Consider the following 19,863-nt stretch of genomic DNA (forward strand, 5'->3'; position numbering starts at 1 on the left):
TAGTTGCAACGAAAATCTTGAGAATTCATGATAAACTATATCTAGAATGTCTATTGCTGTTTTATAAATCATGTGGTGTTTAGACGCAAGTGCACACATTGGCAGTTTTTGGGGAATAATATGTTATTGTTTGAATATGTCAAAGAGACAACAAACTGACCAAAGAGCAGTTAACAGCTGAAGACCACCAATGGGTCTTGAAAAACATGTTTACCTGCATATTTTTTCCGTGTGAATCAGAATGTCAACCATGTAAGTCAAGTTTAAAGCAGGGATGATAATTATTAACAAGTTGACATTAATCCATCTGTCTGTATCCTGATCTTCATTATTTTACTTAGTATGGGGTCATTTATTTTCACACCTCAAGCTTGAAAAGAGAATAGAAACATGGTCACTCTTCGTCTTCTGACCAACAGGGGCCTTGGGGCATCCGTTTGGTTGTGTGGGATGTATGAATTAGCAGCCAGGTAATGTCAGAATGAGGAAGTTAGATCTCAGTCATGTAGAGAGAGTTCCAGGATCTCTACAGGTTAAGAACACTTGCAAAAAACTCTTTGAGGCCAGAATTTTTTTATTATCCGTTTAACGAGATCCGCCGACTCCACCTTTCCCGATTTTAGAATAAAAATAAAAGTAGTGCTTCTTACTTTTATTATTATTTTTCCCGCCGACTGTTACGAAATCCTCAGAAAAAAATAAAATGTGTTGTTCGCGATACTCGCTTTCAGTCAATTTCGTTATCTGTAATATTTAATTTTTACCAAGTCAATGAAACAGCAATTTTCATTTAAAAGTAAAGAAATTCAAGGCATAAACGATATATTTTCTTCTAAAAGATTTTTAAGCTGGTGGTATGCTTTTCATACTTGTTACACGAGAGCGTACATCAAATCATTCTAACTTTCGGCAAAATCAGTTATTACTTCATCAGAACTTGATGAAATTAGCCTAAAGTAAACTTGTCATCCATGTATTGCATTAGAAACGTCATATTCCTTTCCAAATAGCGTATCAAACATCGTTTATTTTTGTAAATTTTTCTTCGTCCGACATTTAAATTTGTAGAACTACGGATCGGAATCGGGATTTCATCGGAAACGGACCCGCTATGACCGAAATCCGGATTCTTGCGATAATGACTACAGACGCATGAATGGCCCTGCTGACAGACAAAAATTGATCCCAAAAGGGAAAATTACGCATTCCACACGAATTAACATACTTTTGGTTAGATCTTCTTGATTAATGTATATATTTCCATGTATAAGCATTGTTTCAATTTATAGGTTAAAGTTGCTTAACTCTGGGACTATTACACCAGAGACATATATACACATGTGTATATATATATGTCTCTGCATACACTAAGAGGTTCCTGACTGGGTGACTGGTATATACATATATAGTGCATATGCAGCGAGGTTGATATATTTGAGTAGTGCCATGGATCTATATTAGTGGAAATACAGAATCAAAACATAGTTTTTATGTTTATATTAATAGAAAGGTTAACCAGAGACATATATAAACTATATGTATTTATATTTCTCTGGGTTAATATACTGGTATGTTCTCATTTCATTGTTCTTGTATTTTGATAAATTCTAAAAAAAAAAAAAAAAAAAAAAAAGTCACCTGTAATGGTTTTATTTTTATTTTTAGTGTCGACTGGACCAATTTTGCACTTTTATTTTTTTTTTTATTTCGCCCCCTCGACCCTAATTTTTTACAAATTTTCTCGTTAAACAGATAAAATAAAAAGTCTGGCCTGATGGTTCCAATATATGTGGCCTGTTGCAAGATTAAACTTCTTTCCCTATCCAATGGTAGTCTAAATATTCTTTCAAAATACAATATGTAATTCCTTCAAATTAAAATTGATATTTGAAAACAAATAGGATTTTTGGTTATGCTTCAAGGGACTGTTTTATTGATAGAAAAGAGCCTTGTGAAGAAATAAACTTTTTTTTTTTTTTAATCTGGACTTCAGTTTGATGTTCCATCTGAAACAGGACATTTGCACTAGCTTTCATCAAATATTTATTAAGAGCTGAATAAGGAGAACAAAACTACACAGATTTATATTATATATACAAAATTGCTTTTCTAAGTGTAAAAAAGTCATGTTTAGACGCTAAAATTACATAATAATATCGATTTAAGACTGTTTATTGTGAATATTTCGTCTCTATGTACTAAAAGTGTTTATCTTCAATGCAAATGTCATTAGCTAGTCTAGAATATGTTTTCTAAAACTTATAATATTAATACGATTTAGAGCTCCAAGGCAAGAAAATTCTTAGCCTTTTTGGATGATAAAACTGAATTTGTTTTTACATCAATTAGAAAATGATTCAGCTCAAAAAAATATTATTTTGTATTTATAAAAATTAAAACAAGTCTTTGTTCTTTTGAAATTTGAAAATATTTTTTTAATTTTCATATCAATAAGAAAATGATTCAGCTCAAGATAATTTTATGTTCATATTTATAAAAATTAAAATTACTGTTTGTTCTTTTGAAATTTGATAAAATTTCTTCTAATATTTTTTGCTAGCATTAGTAGCATGATTAAGTAGATTTCAGAAATGTACATTATAGGTACCCCATTAATTTGTTAATTGTTCAAAAATTTCCTTTTATTTTGATCCCATATTAATAATGTTGGAATACATTATGTAACATCAAAGGGCTTTCTACTGCTTAAATTTTCCTACTGAATTTGTTCCCTTTAATGTTGCATGGACTACTTCAGAAAATGCAGTTACTTGTTAAACAAAAATCACCTATTGTAGTATTGGTAGGGGTTCAGAGATTTTTAATTTAAAAAAGCATTGAAGAAAATTATGCAGCGTACCAATTGACGATGTTTTTTGTCTTGTAATAGACGATCTTTTTTTACGTACAGTCAGGTGTGGTTATGCCCTTCAAATGTGACCTTGGCATTTTTTGTAAGGTTAAGCACTGATCAGCATCTCTGCACCTTTCCCAATTTTTTTGGAATTTTTTATTTTATATTTCTTCAAAGTTTTCCTGGGAACATCTGCTATAAGGGCCATGTTGATTGAGGGAGTATATCAACTTATAAACTCTATATTAATGATTCTGGGCTTGGTAAGGTTTGGCACTGAAAAAACTGGCTACAGCACTCCCGATCATTTTGGAGTTTGTTATTTATCTTTTTCAAAATTTTTCCCAGGGAACACCTACCATTTAACTTATAAACTCTAAATTAACATTACTAGGCTGAAAACAATACTAAGTGTAGTTCAGATCTTTTCCCGATAGTTGAAGAGAAAGGGTTTCATGTTTTTTTTATGGCCCAACAATGAAGTTGTTGGTGCCATATAGTTTTACCCTTGTCCGTAATTCCGAAATTCCATAATTCTGAAATTCCATCATTCCGTCATTCCGCAACAAACTATTATATGGAGTTTTTTTTCTAAAAGCCTTCACATATTGGGCTGATTTTCGATATGTGAGTTAACCATGATGAGGTACAGATCAAGTTTAAGTTTCGTTACGCTCCACTAATTTTTGCCGAAATTACAGGCTTTGGACTTTGAAAAATTGTTGAAAATCACAGTTATATAGACTTTTTTTTCAAACGCCTTCAGTAATTGGGCTGATTTTTGGTATGTGAGTTAACCATGATGAGTTACAGATCAAGTTTAAGTTTTGTTCCGCTCCACTTATTTTTGCCAAAATTACGGGCTTAGGACTTTGAGAATTTGTTGAAAATCACAGTTATACAGTCTCTCTTTCTAAACGCCTTCAAATATTGGGCTGATTTTTGGTATATGAGTTAACCATGATGAGTTACAGGTCAAGTTTAAGCTTAGTTCTGTTCTGCTAATTTTTGCTAAAGTTACGGGCTTTGGACTTTGATAAGTTTATTGAAAATCAGAGTTATACAGATTTTTTTTCTATACGCCTCCAGATTTTGAGCTGATGTGAGACTACCATCATGTTTGTGTCCACATGTGTTTATATTGAAATTGCAGATTTTTCAACTTTTTGGGATGGGGCCATTTGTGTCGCTTTGACACATCTAGTTTTTTATTTGTCTTTTTGTAGACTCCCTTTAAAACCCTTTCACATTCTTTCATCACTTAAGAGACAGACAAATACAAATTTGAACTTTTTTGTCTTTCGGACAAGTCAGAAATGTTACATATTTATCATTTACCGATATATATTTAAAGATTTATTTGCATTAAATTTCTTTACAGCAGCTGTATTATTTTTGACATATTTTAACAAAAGCGAAAAAAAAGCCATCTCCAAAAAAATCCTCTTCACCAACCCAAACTCCTAATTAATGTATTAGCCCCTTATAATAATCCAGACCTTTAAGGGGTAACAAACTTTTATGATAACAGGATGTTTACTACAAAATCATTCACAGCAATAAACTTGTTTGTTAACAGTAAGTGTTCTTAATCAACAAAACTGTTTAATTGTTTGGAGACCATGTCTGAGAATTTGAACTATACATAGTTTTTTGCGCCTGTCCCAAGTCAGGAGCCTCTGGCCTTTGTTAGTCTTGTATTATTTTAATTTTAGTTTCTTGTGTACAATTTGGAAATTAGTATGGCGTTCATTATCACTGGACTAGTATATATTTGTTTAGGGGCCAGCTGAAGGACGCCTCCAGGTGCGGGAATTTCTCGCTACATTGAAGACCTGTTGGTGACCCTCTGCTGTTGTTTTTTATTTGGTCGGGTTGTTGTCTCTTTGACACATTCCCCATTTCCATTCTCAATTTTATAGAAGTATCAACCAATATTTGATATTGTTAATATAGCATATATTTGCTAGGTGAGCAATTTAGGCTTCTAGGAAGATATTGTATTGTAAAAGGAATATTTTCTGCTAGGCTGTTGTTCATATCTTGATATTGATGAGATGCAGATAAAATTATCGCAATATTTTTGCACCCATTAATTATGATATTTATAATTTGCTATATTGTTAACTGTATCATTTTATTTTGCAGGCATCAGACCATACAAGCAGTCAAAAGTATCGCAATATTTTTGCACCCCAAAATTATGATATTTTGAATAAGCTATATTGTTAACTGTATCATTTCATTTTACAGGCATCAGACCATACAAGCAGTTAAAAGTATCGCAATATTTTTGCACCCCAAAATTATGATATTTTGAATAAGCTATATTGTTCACTGTTTCGTTTTATTTTGCAGGCATCAGACCATACAAGTGCGATATCTGTGAGCGAAAGTTTACCCAGCTCTCTCATCTACAACAACACATTAGAACCCATACAGGTGAAAAACCATACAAGTGTATGAGTCCTGGTTGTGGTAAAGCCTTCTCCCAGCTGTCCAATCTTCAGTCGCACTCAAGATCGCACATGACCGATAAACCGTTCCGTTGCAACAGCTGCTACAAGTGCTTCAACAGTGAGCAAGGTTTGAGAGAACATATCCCTAAACATTCAGAAACTAAACATTTAAAAACACATATTTGTCATCTGTGTGGAAAGTCTTATACACAGGAAACTTATCTTACAAGGCATATGGGCAAACATACCCAAGACAATAACAAAATGGGACCCCCACGCTCAATCAAAACTGAGCCCTCGGAGCATTCCATAGAAGCCGAGTTCTGTCGAATTGCTGAACGCATCCCAGATAGGTCTCAAGAAGGATCAGCACATTGTGGTAAAATGAATTCAGCTTTTATGCCGATACCCCAGTTTCCTAGTAATATGGTCAGCTCATCTGGCGGTACATTTCCTTACGGAAACAACCATCTATCCACTAATCCATCGTTACCGCATATATCATCGATGACCCCACGGAGTTATATTGGTCCGTACGATCATTTTAGCTTCCGTAAACCTGATGCTCAAGAAAGAACTTTCAATTCATCTATAAATCGACATGAAAACCAGTTACTGGCCAACAGCCTATTAAGTCTGCAGTCAATAAAAAATTATGCATCTCAGCAGATGCCTTCATTTACAACGACGGGAAGTGCTAGCGCCTCAAGACTAGCGTAATGTTATTGTGATAGATATTTTTACTAGTAGTAGTGTTTGAATGTATAACTATAAGATAGATATTGTAATCTTTGTTCTTTTACGTATATTTTGCTCATTAGAATCGGTGTCATTCATGAATGCATACTTTTTTCTTACAATCTAATTCAATTGTGCCTTGAGGAAATATTGAATAAATGTTTAATGCTACAAAATATAAGACATTGAACTTTCATTTAAAAAAGGAAAACTTGATGAAAATCAAAAAGTTTTTTATCAAAAAATTTGCTGTTAATTATTTTTATTAAAAAAGATATCTATTTAATTTTGGTGCATTTTCAAAAATATAAATGATATCTTTAATTTGATTTTTTGGTCATTAGAATTGAGAAAAAAGTACTTATTTATAAATGAATGTCCTTAAATATATTGTATAAATTGTTTACGATGTTTATATTTATGCGAATGCCTGTTGACTCGACAGATTATAAAGTTTATATTAGATGTAAGTTTTATTTTATTCACAGTAGGTTGACGATATTATAAGTTGTCTTTTTCTACTGTCTAAAATCATATATGCCACATCACTTAGTGTTGTTACAAGCTTTCATATCATATGAAAACTGGTTCCTGGTCCATTTCATAGAATGTACCAGCATGATTTTTTGTTGAATATCAACTTAAAATCTATCAAAATGTTATCAATATAATTGATTATTTATCTTAAATATTCTTTTTGATGAAGTTTTTAAAATTATGTATGGAATAATTCGGAACTGAATTCAGGGTTAAAAAGTAAGAAAACTGAATCTAATATTTCAGTAAGAGCTTTTCTTAGCATCAGGCACACTGTAGCAAATTAGAGGCACCATACAAATTTTTCTATCCTTTTTTTTTACATGAATGATGCCGTTAGTTTTCTCGTTTGAATTGTTTTACATTGTCTTATCCGGGCCTTTTATAGCTGACTATGCAGTATTGGCTTTGCTCATTGTTGAAGGCCGTACGATGACCTATAGTTGTTAATGTCTGTGTCATTTTGGTCTTTTGTGGATAGTTGTCTCATTGGCAATCATACCACATCTTCTTTTTTATAAAGCATATTTAGGGTTATTTTTAAAAGATTAGCATTTGGAAACATCATTGACATCAGAATGTAAACTATGATACTTCACAACATTTTAAGTAGTGTTCAAATTTTCCTAGAAATCCATTTCACAGAATTCTAAACCCATTATTTTGTAATTTTCACCTATTGCACAGGCTATTCAAGAAGACTGCTTGACATAAATGTTGAACTCTTTTGCCATTATAAATATATAAAAAAATATTTATAGTATTTTTTAAGGAAAAAGTCATACCTACTATAAAAATTATATAATTGTACAGTAACATTTATTTAATTGTATAATTTACAGATTTATAAATCTATGTTCAGTTAGACTTTATCATTATTTATAAAAAAGATTATTGATGTTTTAAAAACATGAATCAGTTTAATATTCAGATAAAATCCAGTAATTTTAATGAAAAGGTCATCTGTAAGACAAAATGGAAGTTCATTGTAAGTGCACAAGAAACAGCTGTGGTACTAAAGTTTATATTTTCCATTTTCTGAATAAATTAACATCTTTAATAGATAAGACAGCAAGACATTGGGTTTCATTAAATGTGTAAACTTTAATCGGAATAAAATTTATGTTCATTCTCACTTATAAAATATCAGCTGAATTAACAACTAGGTTTTAAAAAATAGTGAGAATGAAAAGTATTTAGTGCAATGAATTACAAATTTATTTTTTTTAAACTTGGTCGGTTTTGTAATTTTTTATTTCATGTTAAAATAGATTAATGTATGAACAACAAAATTAAACTCTTGAATATTCGTATTTGACCTTGACTTCTCAACCTTTTAAAGAATCATGTTAATTTCTATGCTAACACATTTTTCCTGAACGATATATTTATGGTGATAATTAGTTTAAATACCATTAGCATCAAATTATTGCAGTTTTAAGTATTGGAACATCATTTTCGTCATGAGTTACCTTTTTGCACAGTTCCACAGGATTGTGATGGTTTAATATGTTTCCAAGTCATTTAAACAAGAGGCTTACATGCTACTATAAGAAAAATCCACCTTAAAGTTAAATTTTGATTAATTGGTTGCAAGACACTACAATGTTGCAATAACTTGTTTCCCAATCCACTATGAATAAATATGTTTAAACGAACTAAAAAGCACATATCATGAATTGATTGGACAATTGAATTACAGACCTAAAATTCAATGAATTAATTTGGTTAATTGAAATACAGACTTAAAATTCAACGAATTGATTGGTTAATTGAATTACAGAACTAAAATGCAATGAATTGATTGGTTAATTGAATTGCAGACAACATTAATGAATTCTTTTATAAAATTGTTAAAATTGAGGTGTGACATTTTATTTCTAAATGGTTTTGATCTGTTGATGTATATCATAATATATGTATATTTCCTGTAAATAGTTATAGTCTTTGAGACAAATTGCATGTGAATTTTTCCCCCGGTTTTATTATTCTTATTCATTCCATTATGAATTTGTATTTAGTAAATTGGGCTACATGCACATTCTTTTTCACAAGAGTTTTTATCAGTGCAGTAGACAGGTTCAAATTTTATCCACTTAGAAAAACTGCCTGTGTGTAATTAAATTACAAAAAAAAACCAGATATGTTTGGTAGAATTTATAAAAAAAAATATTCATACAGAAAAAAATCCAGAATCTATTGTTTTAGTGCTATAGTTGATGTGATGATTGCATTATTTAATGAAAAATGTCATGTATTTTTTTTTTATCCATAATGCAACATTCTAGATGGTGCTATCATTATTATATAACTTTTCAGTACTTTTATTACTCGCATTTCATTGTTTAGGTTGTTCGTTTTTGTTAAGAACTTAAATTGGTGCATTTATGAAATCAAAAACTTTTTATAAGTTTGTTCATTGTCTTATGTATATAATGTGTGTGTGTATTTTTTGCATTGTTGGGGTCACAAATGTACAAAAAATATAGAAAATATAGATAGAAAAAAATAACTTTGTTATTATTGTATATTTTTTTCTTATCACATTTCTGTGTGCAGAGCAATTACACTTTATTTTCAAAACTTATCTTTTTTATTTAATTTTTTACTCCGTAGAATTAGACCACAAATAGATAATTCCAAAAAATTTAGAAAAGCGGCCAGCTAAATCTTCATTTCCTTAGATGGATGATCTGTTTTGATTTTATTTAGAGGTTATAGTTGGTCATCTCACTAGAGCCAGTATGGCAAAAGGGGGAAAAACAATCAAGTTGAGTTGACCAATGATAATTTGTTAATCGCTATTATGCCTATGACAACGTTGATGTTTACATTGACAACGGAACGGGCCTCAGAATTTCTAGGGATAATTTTTCATATCTTTCTACTGTACTGAGAAACGTAATTATCAGTCAGTAAGATCAAAGGGAAAAATCGTAAAATAGCGTTCAATTATAATTAACTTGATTTTTTTTCCCCTAACAATTCTCAGAAGGGATTCCAAGAGTTAATGGGGAGGTGGTTTCCTGAGAAATATGAATTAAAGAACCTCATTTTTACACAAAGTTGGCTAATTTTACCTTCTTTACTTTTTCGTTTTTCAGCCTCTTGTTCTTGATACATGTATATGAAATTATACTTGACTGTCTATTGGGTAGTTCTGTTAGTTTAAGATTTTTTTAAACACAAAACTTTTTGATGGATTAAATTTTCTTATTTTACAAACAGGTTTCTTATTATTTTGAAATGTGTAAATTATCAATTTGAATATACAAACATCTTTAATAATATTAGCTGTAGAAAAATGAGTTACTATATAAATATATGATATACATTATTGGCAGATCCAGAAATTTTCATAAGGGGGTGGGGAGCACTGATTGTCTTAAGACGAGGTCCAGTCCAGTCATGCTTCAGTGATTCCCTAAGTAATCCACCACATTTTATCCCATAAAAGGGCCCCCTCACCCCTATATCTGCCTCTGTACATTATTTTGGGCATTTGCTGCAGCTTAAGGGTATGAAATTTCAATTTATCATTTTCATCATTAACCAACAAGTATAAAATTGAAAATTAATAAAAATCAATTTTGACTTTAAATGTTAATTAGTTTCTGAATATTACCATGATTCTCTCGTTTCAATCATGTTTCATGACCCTAGTAATCCATAAAGCATGGTAAATAAAATGTTTTTGACATGAGAGGTATGAATACACCTTATCGCTATTTGTCCGCCATGACTGGATATCACACAGGTTCCTGTAAAATTTTGACGTCATAAAACAAAATATCTGACGCCACAATGGAAAAGTGATTGTTGTATGCGTCAAAAGTTGAAGCGACCAGGTCAGCCGGGATTAGCGATAAGGTGTATAGAAACTTATTTCAGAAGATGTCATTGGGATTTTTTATATTGATGGGTCACTGTTTCATCTCCTTTTTTCATATAATTTTTTTTAAAGATTTAAATTGTAATTTTTTCATGCATAATTGTCAATATTTTTTCATCATATTTTTCATTCTCATTGTAGAAAAAGGGAGAGAATCTTATGTCAATATTTTTTCATTCTGAATTAATTACTGTAAACCAACTAATTTCTGCTTGCTGTTTATTGCGAGAAGAAATGTAAGTCCAGTTGGCAGTTTAAATAGTTGCGAAAATTTTAAAAAACAGGATCTTTCCTTTGTCTAACTACATTAATGAAATTTGAAAATCGCAAATTCGGATAGTAAAGGCTAAACACAAAACAAAGTATTCACGGAAAATAATTTGGTTTACATTATCTGAATATTGTTCATTTTGACACTTTCTAAACTTATACATAACGTAGTAAAAAAAATCCCTTTATTGTTTTGTAATGAGGAAAGCAAGTATTTTTTTTTTAATTTCATTAACATCAGAAAAGTTTACATTTTCATTCAGATTTATAAGAAAGTAGAAATTTTTAAAATAAATTAATATCACCAATTAACTACTTATAGATGCACCCCCCTTTATTTAGAGTGTCTCAAGTGTAGCTTCACTTCATTAATGATCATGAATAATAATAATAATATCATAATATCATGATTGTTGAAATATTGTTGTAAATATTATATACTGGTAGATATATATGTATTGGTGTATTACTGCTTGAAATTCTTTGGCTAAACAGTTGTCATATAGCAACTCTAAAATATTGATTATAGTGTATTGTGACCAATGCTTAAAAGGCTTCAAGTCAATGTAATAATAAAGCTGTCTTGCTTTGCTTCTTTTTTTTTGTTTTTCATTTATAAAGTTTAGGATTTTCTAGCCCTTACAAAAATCCTGATCTCACTCAGTTTTTGTCGAGCCTGCGACTTTTGTCGCAGAAAGCTCGACATAGGAATAGTGATGCAGTTGTTACGGCAGCGGCGTTAGCTAACTTCTTAAGAAGGTGGAAGACCTGGATGCTTCATACTTAGTATATAGATGCCTCATGTTACGAAGTTTCCGTCAGTCACATGTCCAATGTCCTTGACCTCATTTTCATGGTTCAGTGACTACTTGAAAAAAAAGTTAAGATTTTTTGTAATATTTCATTCTCTCTTATTATAAGTATTAGGACAAAATATTTGGTTTGTGCGTACCTTGCAAGGTCCTCATCCCCGTCAGACAGTTTACACTTGACCTCAACCTCATTTCATGGATCAGTGAACAAGGTAAAGTTTTGGGTTGTCAAGTCCATATCTCAGATACTATAAGCAATAGGGCTAGTATATTTGGTGTATGGAAGGACTGTAACTGTAAGGTGTACATGTCCAACTGGCAGGTGTCATCTGACCTTGACCTCATTTTCATGGTTCAGAGGTTATAGTTAGGTTTTTGTGTTTTTGTCTGTTTTTCTTATACTATATGCAATAGGTCTTCTATATTTGGTGTATGGAATGATTTTAAGGTGTACTTGTCTAGCTAGTAGGTGTCTTCTGACCTTGACCTCATTTTCATGATTCAGTGGTCAAAGTTAAGTTTTTGAGTTTTGGTCTTTTTTTCTAATACTATATGCAATAGGTCAACTGTATGTGGTGCATGGAAATATTTTATGATCTATATGTCAGCTGTGCAGATTTTATTTGACCTTTACCTCATTTTCACGGTTCATTGCTCAGTGTTAAGTTTTTGTGTTTTGGTCTGTTTTTCTTAAACTATAAACAATAGGTCAACTATAGTTGTTGTATGGAAGAATTGTTAGCTGTACATGCCTGCCTGGCATGGTTCATCTGACCTTGACCTCATTTTCATGGTTTATTGGTCAATGATTAGTTTTCTTGATTAATGTTAAGTGTATGTGGCAGTTGTAATAAATAGAGAATATCATATGGCTTTATCAATATCGCATCCGTATCAACCCGAGACACCAATATAATCCCAAGAGCTCTGCTCGAGGGATTATATTGGATGAGGGTTGATACGGTGTGTGATATTGAAAAAACCATATCATATACACTTTATTATATACATATACCTCAAGTAGATGTTTTTTTATGTGACATGACGTCGTAGAGATAAGGAGGTTTGAAATGACGTCATACAGATTATAGGTTTGTCATGACGTCATACAGATTAGGGATTTGAAAACCTTTGCAACAGTGATCACTATCGATGACGTGACGTCATACAAATTAAAGGTGTGATAAAGCTTTTGTAACCGTGCTGATATTGATATCATCACGGGTGGCTGATACAACAAGCTTGCCAATGGTTGTATTACACATACAATTTATCTGTATTTACTACTAAGTATATAATAAAGCTTTATATTTAAGAATATCAACATAATATCAATGATTAGTAAAGAAGGTAAGACATTTCAACGTGTGCACTCTTGTCTTTCTTTGAAGTTCAGATTTTCCAGCTAATAATTAACTGATTTTAACCGCTGTTTGAAAGTCATCAATCCATTGACAGTAAACAAATCCGGGTTACAAACTAAAACTAATGAAAAGAACGAAATAACAGAAACACTGAAGTGCAACCAGAAAACCAAAAGCTAATGCAAAAAACAGAAAATACACTATGAGATAACAAGTGCCAGACAGGAATATAAATTGTTAGGAATGTGTTAAACTCAGTTATCTCTTATGGGTCAACATTAAAATGGTCAAGCTGATTAAAATACAGATGCTGTGTTAACACCTTGCTTACGTTACTAAGGATCTGACAACACTCCATTTCACTTTCTGTTTTTGAAACATTTCGGGATTCTTCAGTTTTGTTCTACTGAATAACTATAGAAAGATGTGGTATGAGTGCCAATAAGACAACTCTGCATCCAAGTCACAATTTATAAAAGTAAACCATTATAGGTCAAGGTATGGTTTTCAACATGGAGCCTCATGGCTCACACCGAACAGCAAGGTATAAAGGGCCCAAAACAATTACTCATCTCCAAAAATTCAAAGTGTAAAATTTCGTTGGCCAATGTAATATTGAGTCAAGTGTTGTCATATCTTTTGAAGAGAAGCCTTAGACACACGTTCTGTATTTCAAGCAGGTTATGAAACAGTTAAAAATCACTGAAACCAATCACATCAAAGTTGGCTAGAAATCATGATCATAAAAACAAAATATCCTGAAAATTCATTTATTTACCATATTTGGCTTGTTCTAGGCCAAATAACAAGTTTTCATTCTGACAACAACACTTTATGCAGTTGACATTCTGAAATGTCACATTAAATTCATCAACAACACTTTATGCAGTTGACATTCTGAAATGTCACATTAAATTCATCAACAACACTTTATGCAGTTGACATTCTGAAATGTCACATTAAATTCATCAACAACACTTTATGCAGTTGACATTCTGAAATGTCACATTAAATTCATCAACAACACTACACACGCATTTCATCATTAAATTTAACAGTTTTACTCTCTCACACAAGTTTTTTTAAATGTTAATGAATTTTTAACAACAACATAACACTTATCTGTTTGTGTCGAGCCTATGACTACTGTCGCAAAAATCTCAACATAGTGTTAGTGGTCTTGAAGCTAGGACTTTGATAACTTCTTAAAAGCTTTATAATATAGAAGGTGGAAGACTTGAATGCTTCATACTTTGTATATAGATGCATTATGTTACGAAGTTTTCGTCTGTAATATGTCTATTGTCCCTGACCTCATTCTCATGGTTCAGTGACTAAGTTAAGATTTTTTGTCGTGTTAATTTCTTTCTTATTTTGTGTAATAAAATAGCTATATTTAGTATGTTCGTACCTTGAAAGGCCCGTCAGTCCATTTCATTTGACCTCAACCTCATATCATGGATCAATGAAAAGGTTAAGTATCTGTGGTCAAGTCCATATACCAGATACTATAAGCAATAGCCATACTATATTTAACATATAGAATGATTGTAACGTGTACATGTCTAACTGGCAGTTGTCATCTGAACTTGACCACATTTTTATGGTTCAGTGGTCAGTTTTTGAGTTTTGGTCTTTTTTCTTATACTTTATGGAATAGGTCAACTATGTTTTGTGTATCGAAATATATAATGATATACACTGCACTCGTTCTATTTGAGCAGTCAAAATGCGTTGACTGTATATTTCTATGTCATATGCAGTCACTGACCCGATACCTCTTTTCCTAATGAATATTTAAATAGAAGTTGCCGAAATAACATTCAATTATTCATACGACCTCCTCAACCTGTTCTTGTTTCCAATGCATACGATGCGTGGAACGACGCAACCTTGTTTCTTTTGCAATAATTGGAAAAATATATTTCATTTATTAATATTTTATGTTTGCAACCTATAAATCATTAATTTGTTATGCTTATGGTTGATGTTTTAGTCCATACTCAAATGATTTCGTTCACCATCGATTGTGGGTTTCAACAGGTAAATGTACATTTCATTGTGTTGAAAATTTCTCCGTGAGCATGATAAGAGGCCTTTGTAAAGGGGATTCCCCCAAATATTTAAATCAAATAAATAACCTTAACGCATTAAACAACAATTGAAAATGTTTTTTTAGAGGGCAGTATAAAGACAATAATAGTGCATTGACTTGACATATCAACGATATAAGGATTCGGCCCGAAACGGGGAAATAGCTCGGCACAGCCTCGTACTTCCCCGTTTCTACGCCTCATCTTTATATCGTTGATATGTAAAGTCAATGCACTATTATTGCTTATGTACATGTCTGTCCCACTGGTTTTATTTGACCTTGACTTCATTTTCACAGTTCATTCCTTCGTCTTAAAATTTAGTCTTTGGTCGGTTTGCCTCAAACTATAAGCAATAGATCAACTACATTTGTTGTATGGAAGGATTATATGGTGTATATTTTTGTCTGACAGGTATCATCTGACCCTGGCCTCATTTTCATGGTTCATTGGTTAAAATAAAGTTTCAAGGTTAAGATTGTTTCTTAGATACTATAAGCAATAGGTCAACTATATTGAATGCATAGATTGGTTGTAAGGTGTACATGTCTGTCTGCCAGGTATCATCTGACCTTGATCTCATTCTCATAGTTCATTGGTCAATGTTTAGTTTTATTGGTTAAGTCTGTTTCTAAAGAACTATAATCAATAGGTCAACTTGGTTGGTGTATTGAATGATTGTAAGGTTATGTGACTTGGATCTTATTTTCTTTGATCATGTTTAATGTATGTTATACTTCTAAGTAAAGCTTTATATATGACTAACGACATAAAATCAATGGTAAATAAAGAAGGCAAGACAACTCAGTGTGTGTACTCTTGTTAAATAAAACTTTTGAGATCCTCTTGATTTGTCATAATGTTACACACTTTCAAAAATTTGACGGTTAACATATCATTGGCTGGTGTTACAAATATCAGAACAGAAATAAATAAAACTGATCGATGTCAGATCCTTGTAAACAAAGCAATGACAAAGGATTAGTATTTCAAGCACAATGTGAAAAGTTAGAAAATCATTAGAACTAGCAACATCACAGTTGGCTAGAATGGGCAATCACGAGAAAAAGTATCCTGAAAAATTATCTGGTTGCACAGAAGACATGCAATTGTGACAATTACACTTCTTCTGAAATGTCATAGAAAAGTCAAAACAACAATACGCACAAATTTTTCAACATTTAACAGTTTTACCATCTCACAAAACATGTGTCATACACATTTTCTATATGTTACATAAAGTTACAAGAACACAACACAATATGGAACCAAACTTTTTGTTTTTAAAAACTTTGGGATCCTCCGGTTGTGTCATAATGTTAACACTTTCAATAATTTGAAGGTTGACATATCATTGGCTGGTGTTAGAGTTACCAGATCAGAAGGTAGAATTGAATGATGTCAAGAAAGCGATGACAAAGGATTAGTTTTAAAAACACATTTCAAAACAGTCACAAAAAACTAGTAACATCAAAGTTGGCCATAAAATGGGAAATCACAAAAAAAGTCTCCTAAAAAAATTATTTGGTTTTGCAGAAGACTTAGAATCGTGATGTTGTCAGTGAAAAGTTAAAATAACACTTCGCACATATTTTATCATTAGAAAAAAGTAAAATCACAAAAATACTGAACTTAGAGGAAGATCAATTGGGAAAGTCCATAATCACATGGCAAAATCAAATAACAAAACACATCAAAAACGAAGAACTGTCATATTCCTGACTTGGTACAGGCATTTTCAAATGTAGAAAATGGTGGATTAAACCTGGTTCTATAGCGCTAACCCTCTCACTTTAATGACAGTCTCATCAATTTCCGATATTTTTACATTGATGCGTTAAATAAACAGACACAATAAATAAAATAGTCAAAATATGGGTACATCAGTCATCATCGTTTAACAATTTTAAAAGGAACAATTTAACAGAACACAAAAACATCTACTATCTACGAACACATTTATTGATTTGAGTGTCTGACGTCAGAAAATTAATTTAATAATTTTTGTCTGTATTGTTTTTCTGTTATGATTGCCTTTTACACAACTCTCCACAAGAGACAAAATGACACAGAAATTAACAATTAAAGGTCACCATAAGGCCGCCAAGAATGGACAAGGACTACACTTTATCAAACATCTGCCTGTGTCATCGTGGACTATCTATATGCATGTTCATTACATAAGGACGTAATCATGTATAAATGAAGCCTGTCGGCTCTGCACACCCTTCCAGAACCGATTTTGGTGGGGTTCTTGTTGCTCATTGTTTAGCTTCCTATATCGTGTTTAGTGCACTGTTGTTTGTTTGTCTCTCGGTATTTTATTTTTTAGCCATGTGTCGTTTTCAGTTTATTTTCTAACTTATGAGTTAGAATGTCCCTTTTGTATTTTTTCCTCCCTTTAATCAAGTAATAACATTCCAACCGGTTTCCATTTGCAGAAAGGAACATTATGTTAAACAAAACATGATTAGCATTTTTTAATAGCTATGGCCCAATGAATTATCTTGAAAAATAAAGAAAACAAAACAATATTCAGAAAAGAAAAGATAGTATCTACAAACAAAGAATAGCAATATATCAAAATATCCACAATGTTTTAAGGTTTAGATAAAGGCAACAGTAGTATACCGCTGTTCAAACTCATAAATCCATGGACAAAAAACAAAATCGGGGTAACAAACTAAAACTGAGGGAAACGCATAAATATAAGAGGAGAACAACGACACAACACTACAATGTTACTAACACACACAGAAACGGACCAAGCATCAGACAAAATCCCACGAGAATAACAATATACATCAAAACCAAATACATGAATTTGGGATAGACAAGAACCGTGACACGTCTTATCGCAATGTCAATTTACACTAAAAAAATAAGAGAAAACAAACGACGCAACGTTAAATTGTAACACACACAGAAACGAACTATAATATAACAATGACCATATTCCTGACTTGGTACAGGACATTTTAGAACATACAAAAACAAATCACACAGATAAAAATAAAATTGTCCGGTTAATAAGTTAATACAACCAGTTACAACAAGATGCTTGACATGCAACTACTGATTACAATTAGCAAAACAGGTGATGGCTATATAATGTTATAAACTATGATGTGTCGAACAAACTGAGTTCATCAATGAGTTGAACTAAGTATACAATATAAGAGAGACTAAATATACCAAAATAAACACTCAAACATTAAATAAAGGCAACAGTAATATACCGGTGTTCAAAAGTGATGAATCAATTGAGAGAAAACAAATCCAAGTTACAAGATTAAACCGAGGGAACCATCATCTGTAAGAAGAAAACATAGGAATAACAAGAACACTGAAATAAACAAAAACACACTGCATGTAGTCACATATAAACAAAGATCGCTCTTAATAGAATATTTCATCAAAATCGGAAATACCTCTGGAAAACGAGAGTCTGTTGTAACTATAAAAGAAGAATATTTTTTTTGTAAGTGATGGGTATTACCAGAGATCGAGTTCAAGAGGACATTTTGCTCGTAATCGAACTGAATAATAAACCATCTTTAGAAATTTAAGACTAAAATGAAACCAGTATTTCAGTGATATATATCTCAAGATGTAGAATATGTAATTCCTGTGATATTTGTCAAATATTGCCCTCAAAAGCAGCTTTATGTTAATCGAACATGACAGTGATCAATCAAACGAAACTATATAAAACAAAAATGAGTCCCCAGTACATGGATGCCCCAACCGCACTATAATTTTCTATGTTCATTGAACCGTGAAAATGGGAGGAAATGTCTCAATATACCCTTATTTTCCAGTGGCAGTCCAAATTTCCCCGACCATTATCCCAAATGGCCTCTATTAAAGACCTATCTATTGTATTTATTGTGAACTTGTTATCGTCCTGAATATGCATGAAATATTTGCCACTGAACGCTAAGCAACCAACAATCAATCATCAATCATTAAACACTACCTCGACCAAAAACTTTAACATGAAGTGGGACAGACGGACGAACAAACGGAAGGCAAACGGACGAAGGCGCAATTCAACATGCATATAAATGAACTATTTGATATCAACTGCCATAGTCATTCCTGACTTGGTACATGACATTTAAAGAATAAATTGTAGTTGTGTTGCAGAAGCCTTTAAGTTATTATAATACAAATAGTTGTCTATGTTTGCACTGCATGTTCAAAGACATTATGTGTATCTTAATGGTTGTATGAACTTGTATAATAATTTGATCCAGGACTTTTTTCAAATTACGGCTTGTTATGAAAGTAATGTACCATTCAAGTTTTGGTGGTAGCTGAAACAGACATCACTGTATATACATGTTTTACAGTCTACTCAATACAGAAAGTGAAAATCCAAGCAATAATTGGATCAGTTAAATGCTCAATCAAAATTGAAGTGTTTAATTGTGAATTATCGTTACTGTTAAGTCAAATCTCTCTCAAGATAGCTAGAACTATTGTGGATCTCAGCAATGACCAGATTGCTATGTATGGACAGTTAATTGATGAGAACATAACCGCAAGTGATCGTACCGTTATCTTACGGAATTAATAGCAATCAATATAACGAAAAGGAGTGATGAGTTGTGAGTTTATTTTCTATCTATGAGTTTGAATGTCCCTCTAGTATTTTTTGCCCCATTTTTTCCAATAGACCTTTATGAAATTTACCATAACTTTTATTTTCTACATGTAATTGACGTATTCAATAAGCTGAGTGCAGCAACACTCATCAAGAGAAAGAATTATATATATTAACTGAATGTTATGCAGAAGAACCTCATCATTATGATACTGACATTGAAAATGTTGAAGGT

At 31.9% G+C, this 19,863-nt stretch overlaps 1 protein-coding gene across 8 annotated transcripts in view; it reads left to right on the forward strand.

Moving 5' to 3' along the window:
- Positions 1–11,341, forward strand: part of LOC139500849 (zinc finger protein rotund-like) — a 143,713-nt gene extending 132,372 nt beyond the window's left edge. For all 8 annotated transcript variants that reach the window (XM_071289733.1, XM_071289732.1, XM_071289731.1 and 5 more), the window contains one exon: positions 5,213–11,341. In XM_071289733.1, coding sequence (XP_071145834.1) covers positions 5,213–6,033 — 821 coding nt within the window. In that variant the 3' untranslated portion in view covers positions 6,034–11,341. The remainder of the gene's footprint in view (positions 1–5,212) is intronic.
- The last annotated feature ends 8,522 nt before the right edge of the window (positions 11,342–19,863 follow it).

This window comes from Mytilus edulis, chromosome 13 (genome assembly GCF_963676685.1).
Source record: "Mytilus edulis chromosome 13, xbMytEdul2.2, whole genome shotgun sequence".
Taxonomy (NCBI): Eukaryota; Metazoa; Mollusca; class Bivalvia; order Mytilida; family Mytilidae; genus Mytilus; species Mytilus edulis.